Source organism: Papilio machaon, chromosome 25 (assembly GCF_912999745.1).
Source record: "Papilio machaon chromosome 25, ilPapMach1.1, whole genome shotgun sequence".
NCBI lineage: Eukaryota > Metazoa > Arthropoda > Insecta > Lepidoptera > Papilionidae > Papilio > Papilio machaon.
In genome coordinates this window covers 2,583,480-2,592,176 of record NC_060010.1, presented here as the reverse complement: position 1 = coordinate 2,592,176, position 8,697 = coordinate 2,583,480, and the positions used below count along the sequence as shown (strand labels likewise).

At 32.8% G+C, this 8,697-nt stretch overlaps 1 protein-coding gene across 1 annotated transcript in view; it reads left to right on the top strand.

The window, feature by feature from the left end:
• The first annotated feature begins 425 nt into the window (after positions 1-425).
• The window catches only part of LOC106707333 (structural maintenance of chromosomes protein 4), a 32,008-nt gene continuing 23,736 nt past the window's right edge, over positions 426-8,697 (top strand). Inside the window, exons 1-2 of the mRNA XM_045684283.1 lie at positions 426-831; positions 1,302-1,493. Of these exons, the coding sequence (XP_045540239.1) occupies positions 538-831; positions 1,302-1,493 (486 nt within the window). The 5' untranslated portion in view covers positions 426-537. The remainder of the gene's footprint in view (positions 832-1,301; positions 1,494-8,697) is intronic.

Sequence of the window (8,697 nt, the reverse complement as noted above, 5' to 3'; positions counted from 1 at the left end):
TGCACACACTAGACAAACAAACGGCCGACTGTATTGCAATGATTTTTACTTTTATATTTATGAAGAGAACACCTAAGTCGCGATCCACCGCATACGTGTATCGATCTAATAACGAATCGTATTTCATTATCTCGATTCATCAATGTATTGGATCGGATCGTAGTTTCCTGTAGCCACTATATATTCTTTATACATTATACATATTTTCGACCAAAGAATATGTGGTATTACTTTGTAGTCAGCAGTGTTGTGTAACACAACTGTACAATCAAGCAGTTTTTACTGGAAAAAAAGGAAAATTCGCGCGATTGACAGGTCAAAGATATAAATAATACTGTATCTATGGTTCAAATTAACTTGGTCAGCGGTAATCATTAGTCTGTGGCGTGTGTGGCATTGGTTATGGTTTGGTTTGGGCTGTCAGCTGTCACTGTCAATATAGCTTGTCCGTTGTCGTTTTTTCGTTTAAATTGTCCTAAACAACACATAGCGTTGTATAAATTGTATCAAATATTTACATTCTAGGATAGGTAAATAATGCAAAAAATGAAAAAGAAGAGGGTGGAAGAAGAGCCCATGGAGGTGGACGAAAATTCTGTGCCTAATCATAATGGTGAACCAAGCGGTAGTAACGGTCATGTGAATGGAGATATAGATCACATTTCTGATGATGAAGAAGGTGGTGTTCGCATTGGAGACATATACATTCCACCAGCGCCTAAACCGGCACTTACTTTCGATGCTAATGGTCCAAGATTAATAATAACTCGTATTGTAAACGAAAACTTTAAAAGTTACGCGGGAGTACAAATTTTGGGCCCATTCCATAAGGTAAATTGTTTTTTGTGTTATTTTAATAATAATCATTAATTGAGTGACAGTACAGCTATAATATTTAGTAAAGTCGTAATAATGCCATAAAAATCTGCCAATATCAACTACATAGTTCTTCAATCTCATAAAACTACATAAAATTGTTCTTTCCATTCTCACTCTATTGTAATAAGAAAAGGATGACTAGTGAAGATAGATTCAATTGAGATTACCCTATAAACATCGTTTTTTCTTTCTACAGTCTTCTACTCTGTATAATAAAGGTATTCCAGTACTAGTAACCAGTTACTATGTAACTTGACTATAGCTAACGGTAGATTTTTGTAAAGAAATGTTTGGATGGAAAAGAAACTTTATTTTCCATAAATATGTGGCATTTGCAGACTCTAGTCTCTTTTGAATACTTATTTTGTTTTTATGAATGTCCAATGTGTTTTTCAATTATTAAAACCAATGTTTTCTTACAGAGTTTCACTGCAATAATTGGGCCAAATGGAAGTGGTAAGAGCAATGTGATTGATTCTATGCTCTTTGTTTTTGGTTACCGAGCCACAAAGATTCGATCAAAGAAGATCTCAGTACTGATTCACTCATCCAATAAGTTCTCCAATATAGCAAGTGCCAGTGTTGCGGTACACTTCTGTCAGATTATTGATGGGGTAAGTGGCTTTATATATAGTGGTTAGTTCTCAATATATGAGTTGTAATAGAACAATAGTATAAAGTATAATAACTAGTACAAACTTATTGTTCATGAATGGAGTTAAAATTTTAAATACATATAATATTTGCTATACTAGAAATAAAAATATTAGCTACTAGCTGTAGCCCGCAACTCTGTGCGGAATAAAAAAAACCTGCTTAGCCTATGTGCTCTTCTAGGCTATATTCTACATCTATACCAAACTTCAGCAAGATCAATGCAGCCATTCTTAAGATACCTTCAAACAAACATCCATTCTTCCATCCAAGCATTTGTATCTATAATATTAGTAAGATTGAGTTGCTTTTTAAAATGGATTATAAGGATAATTTAAGAAAAAGCCTTATTGTTAAGGCTTCTCCTTAATTAAATTAAAAAGTAGCCATAAATTTGGAATTTAATGATAAAAATAATTTTCCAATTTGTGATATTCTCCAAAAAAAAAATGATTCAAGAATTTTCCACAGCATTTCTTTACAAGGTTGCTTGATTATTTAAGTTCAACATTCCCCTTCATGCACAACATACAGTCTTTGTTGAATCCAATGTTGTGCGCAAAGCATGTTGCATATACCATAATATGTTTGTTGATTGCTTGCGCACAGTGGTTCTCCGGGAGGGCATATGCAAGAAAAGCCGGGGTCCGGAGTTGTCCATTTTGCATTAGCAATCATTGCTATTGACACTGGAATGATAAATAAATTGTTACTATTCTCTTAAGCAATATCATTAGTTGGAACACTTTTCATTGAAAGGGTTAAAATGAGAAATAAGCTATGAACTTAATATCCCTTAGTGTAGATTTAGCTTGAAAAATTAACTACAGAGACTTAAAATTATAAAAGTTTATTTTGATCCATAAAAAATGTTAAAAAACTAGTATAAAAATATAGACATCATTCAAAATAATTTGTACAATGGCTATGTATGTATGGCTATATGTTTAAGTGTTTAACATATTATAACTTGAAAGATTTTTAGCGACTAGCATTTGCCCGTAACTTCGTTCTATGTGTTCTTCCAGTGTATGTTCTACATGTATGCCATAATTTCATTGAAATCCTTTAAGTCATTTGGAGATACCTTCTATCAAACATTCATTCATCCAACCTTTAAAATTTTCGTATTTATAATATTGGTATCATTAATTCATAAAAAAAAATACTCACAAAATATCAAGCACAGCTTCATCTCGAGATTCTAACTTTTGTGTGAAATGCATTAAGAAAATTTGCTGCTTAAATATGCATGTCTTTATCTTTTATCTTGAATATTTCTTGGTTTATTTAGTGTATGACAAATTGGGTTATGCTGTTTTATTAATGGGTTATTAAAGAAAAAAAAATCAACTTCATTTTTTTTTCGGAAGCAAACAGAATATAATTTACTCATGTAAATAACAATTTACCATGGGTTTCCGAGTTCAAAATCTTCATTCAAAACATATTGCTATCTCTATTTTGTCAAAGATGATGACAGGGATGACAATATGTTTTATACAGAGATTTTGGACTTGGAAACCCACAGTTAGTACTGCTACCACTACTCTCAGTGACTTGAGTTAATCATTTAATATTTTTTCAAGTACTTTGAGTTAGGCATAGATGAGATTTTTTTTAGGGGAAAATAATATAATATTTTTAAAAAAGGTACATTGTTATAAAGTTTTTTCGTAATTACATCCATTCAATTAATGAAAATATTATGTCTATAAACAGTCAAGAAAGAATACATAATTATTTTTTACAAATTTTATTTCAAATTTTATTAGATAAAAGTCACCCAAAGTAATGAAACTGTGAATTTATTATCCAAAAAATATGTAATAAATTTACCGAATTTTGGTCAAAATTTAAGAATTTGAAGGAACATTTCATATTGTTATTATTTTCTTTTTCAAGAAGTTTCAGTTAAAACTCGTATACTTAATCCAAGCATTTCCCTTGATATACTACATATAGTTTTCGTTTGAGGAAGTGTTCAGCACATTTCATGTTGCATATTCCATAGTAAGTGACGAGATTGTTGGCACAAACGGGGCGTCCTGGGGAGCAGTAGCATGGGTAGACATCCGGGGAAGCAGCCCAACTTGAAGTAGCAAGCATTATAACCGATACTGAAATTTCAAAATAATTTAATTAAAAAAATCTTATTGTTGAAATCAGTGTAATAGTTAGGATATTATTTCTAGTCTAGTCGAGGTCTATTGTATGGATTGGCAAAAGACGGAAATTAAAAACTAGGTGTGCCAAATATTATTGAATAAAATTACATAATACATATTTAAATAAATAATATTTTATATTTCTAGCCATACCTTCAAATACATGAAACTTTTTCCGGACCTAAATCTAATTTATTTATAACTATTCGAATTTCACTTAACACTACTTGTTGAATCTTGTGCCACCATAAATAAGACTTGAAAAAGTAAATATTTTTACAAAACATAAACATTAAAAAAATATTTAACTTACGAATTAGGAAACACAGCTTCATTGTGACTTCAATTTTACGATTGAAAGCCATTTAATGTATGGCCTTTTTATATAACTTAATCATTATTACGCTTGATTACTTAAATATATAACTTGGTTAATGTTTTTTATGGTTTGTTTAAAATACAACTTCATTATACGCATTTATTGCAAAACATTTAATTCATGTTAATAATTATAAATTAAACATCTCGGATCACCGAGAACACTCCCAGAGATCACCGACATCAAGAGGTCGCTGGGATTCTTTGGAGAGTTGGGTTGGCTGGAGTGGAACCAGATCCTGCTCACACGCAAAATACGCGGCGGTCGTGGAGTTGCGGAAATCGAGCCCTTACAATTAACTAAATAACTAATTATAAATTGTTCAAGTTCAATTATTACGTGATTTTAAAGGTTTTATGGTAGTTTATAGTCAACACTGTGTCTGTCCTTACGATTTTTACCTGATTTTTACTTTTTACGATTTTTAACTTGCAGGGGTAGTGGTAGCAGCTTAGTCAGTGGTACTGAGCCTGTCTAGGAAAGCGGAGAGTCTTTCAGGGGAGCGAATCAATCGACTTTTTTTACATTACTTTGTAAAAGTACGAGAAGAATAGTTCTTTAATATTTCTGTATATATTATCAAGTTTATTTTTATATTTTTCCTCAATTTGGTGAGGTGTTTTAAATTTCTGGTCAAGTTATAATGGAATTGTGAAGGTTTGTAAAGGCACTTGGATTTTGAATGAGATATCTTACCATAGATACGTAGATACCCTACCATTCTTTTTTTCATATTATAATGCAAGCTGTGTGTGAACCGAAAAGTGCGTACGGTTCCTCTCTTGTTGCGGATGTCCATGGGCGTCGGATCAATTAATGTCCGAACCGCTATTAATTTGCCCCCTTATTAAAAAAAAAAAACTTTATGCAATGTATGACATTTTCATAGGATTCAATATATTGGCTTTTTTTGTTTTTTTCATTATCGCATCTTATTTCTCGGTATTGTAATACGAATATTTTCAAGTTAGATGTAGAAATGTCCATACTACAATATGTACAAACTTTGAACATTGAAATAAAATAAAAATCGAAGATGTAATTTTTGTAATATTTTATTTGTGTTTAAAAGTTTTTTTTTTATTTGACATCACGATGAATTTTAAATTATAAAGATGGAAATTGATTACATGGAGTTAGAGAATAAAGAATTTGAAAATCCCTTGTAGGTTTTAAAATTGTTTGACGTTTTTAACGTTACAATATTTTTTTTTTCATATAATGCATATGCATTGTTAAACAAATCTTTTGTTGTGATGAATTATATCATTGCAGTCTCCGTTGTAGATGACGAACAGTTTCTCTTGAATCCAATGTTGTGCGCATTGCATGTTGCATATGCCGAGATATGTGACCAAGTTACTAGCGCACACTGGAAGTCCGGGCGGGCACATGCATGAGTAACCATTGGGCGGTGTTGTCCATCTACTTTCCGCGGCGACCATCACAACTGCCACTGAAATCATACATTAAATTAGTCATGTCACTGCCAAATCGCGATTGCGGTCCGTTTGTAATTTGTCCAGTCAAATTTTTTTTAACATCAAATAAGGACTTCAAATTAAATTCGATAATTTAATAAAATTTTAATAACGTCGAATATCAAAAGATGAAAATTCAATGTTTATGTTAATCTCTTATGTTTAAAAAAATTAACTTCACGCCTGTTACTCAGATGAATAGTCAGAAAATATGGATTTACTAGCTGTCGTCCGCGACTCCGACCGCGTGGCATTAAAAAATACATAATAAGTAGCCTATATATCCTTCCAGAATATGTTCTACATAAATGCAAAATTTCATCGAGATCCGTTTAGCTGTTCTAGAGATACCTTCAAACAAACTTCCATCCATCCATTCATCTAAACATTCGCATTTATAATATTAGTATGATAACTTCACCACGCAAATATTTTATTCACTTTATAAAAACTATTAGTAATACATTTAAATAAAATAACTTACAAACTAATAAACACAACTTCATCTTGAATTTGAAGTTTTTGCTAAAAAAACAATGAACAACCGCCCTTTTATAATTGAAAGAAAATTCTTATCTTGTAATTTTCGCGGTTATTTTAACAAACAATATATTGTAGATTTTTACAGTTACGGTTTATTATGAAAACAGCACATTACCTATTAAATAGTTACCTGTATTACTAAATTAGGTATGTTACCTCGATAATTAATTTCTAATAATACTTGTCAACGCTTTTTGAGCGTTTGTTTTAAATTGATTATTAAAATTTTCATTATTCAATTGTTAAATTGATTTGGTAACTCCAAAGAACATTACTTTAATTTTTTTTTTGTTACTATATCTAGGAATGTAAGTTATAGACCTAGACTAGGCATAGAAATGTAAACTTTCATACTTTTATAATTAAAGGTTCTTTAAATCAATAAATTAAATCCTTAATTAAGAGGGTGAGTAGATTAAATAACGTTATTTGAAAATTTTATCATTTTGATTTATAAAATGTTATGAAAAAATACATTTTTTCAGTTACTTAATGTTCAGGCGTAAAAACGCGAAAGTTGTTAACGTACAGTTTTTGTTCTAAAGACACTAGATGGCGCTGTACGATATAAATTCACGCAAGCGTTTGATTTAATTGTTTATACGTGCTTGCGGCTAATCCTAATTAAACGACTATTACACCCGACCTTTTTTGTATCATTTCGGGGCTTTTTTGGGTTCTTGTACATGGTCCTTACGATTGCCGGATATTGGCATCTTGGACGTTGGCAGTATACATGTACAGTTCCGCGCACCTTGGGTGCTTACTTGAGCAAGTGGTCACGTCGATATTGCCACATAAAACATAGCTGGCACGGATTTGATTTGTGTGCGTTCTGAAGAAGACGTCAGTGAGTGTCACAGCCCGGGCAGCAGTTAGTGCGGAGAGACCGCACTAACACCACCAAAGCAGTTCAACTCTAGCAGCGGGGGGAGCACCTCCTCATCCGCCTTTACCTGCGACGGTACATCAGTGAAGTGTCATAGTGTGAGTGTGTGTACGGTGTTACGAGGCAAACTGTAAGTACTTTATACATTTTAATTGAGAAGTGAACAATTTGAACCTTATTGCTTAGAAGAACTTTACTTAGTTTATTTAGATAAATTCAATTCAAATTCTTTATTTTCGGACAACATAGATCCATATTTGGTTAGTAAATTACAAAAAACTTAAAACTTAAATGACTAGGGTTAGTAGAAATAGTACTAGTGGAAAATATGTATAATTTACATGTATGAAACTCTAATGCGTCATATATTTAGGAGACATCCCTTGCGGGATCATAGTCCGCACGAGATGTCTCAGCACAGGCGCCTTAGGGTCGCTAGCTATTTCTTTCAGGATGCTGTTGTCACTCTCCCGGAGCCTCCTCACCAGTGACGCTACCTTTTTTCTGATAATTGCATGGAATCCGTCGGTTTGAGCCTGGGCAAACATGACGGAGGCACTACAGAATCGGGGGAGTTTCATCAACATCCTGAAAACGTTATTATATTGTATGCGCAGGGCATCCAAAGACCTTTGGGAACAAGCAAACCACAAACTCCCCGTGTACAAGCCTTGACAATATGCTTTAAACAGTGTTATTTTTACCTGATCCGTACATCGAGAAAATCTGCGGGCTAACATGTTCCCTCGAGCCGCCAGGGCCCTGCGTTCCCTTTCAACATCGTCATCGTCTTTAAGGTCATCAGCAAGAATATGCCCAAGGTATTTAAATCGCGTTACCCGGTTCAATCTCGTGCCATTCAAATTGATTGGGGGTAAAATATCAGGACCCCTGCTTGCGGCCTTGAAGAGCATAAACTCACTCTTTTTAACATTATATATCAGACCATGCGATGCGGCGTACTTCTCACAAACTCTTATCATCTGTCCTATAGACCCCGCAGTCGGGCCCAGCAGCGCCATATCATCCGCGTAGCTTATGTTGTTTATAAGATAAGAATAGTTAATGCATGCAAAAATAATACAAGTGTAGATTAGGACTTAGAATAATTTAAGAAAAAGTGTTCAGACGGGGAATCCATGCCCGATTTTATAGCGAATTGTTATGTCTTAAAGACTTAGAAAAATTTCACTGAATACCGGACTTAGATTATTTTACAGAATAAGGGACTTAGAAAATTTTTGTAATTTGGACTTAGTAAAATTTAATATCGAATCCCTTACACTTGTAGTATTTCGAATAATTAATAAACTTGTAAAACTTTTGCATTCAACTTTGGACTAGTGTTTTCTACTTACCTTGTATCTTATTAATTGATTTGATCGTTTTATTTTATTGTTTGTTTTTTTATTTGTTGCGTGTTTAGTATCAGTGTCTTGTGTTAAAGTATCCTTCTTATTTATAATTTTAAATATGGATCGTTTGCTCAAGTATCAGGAGGATATTAAAAACAGAATAATTAAAAACAAAATAAATTTTGGCAAACAGTCAAAGGATAAGATAACATTGTCAAATGTCGAAACGCGTTTGGATAATTTGGAGGAGTGTTGGACATCGTTTAAGGAGGGTCATCAGAGGATGATTTTTGAATCGGAAGGCACAGAGTTTGAATCCTCTGATTATTATAAATCAGATCGCTTCGAT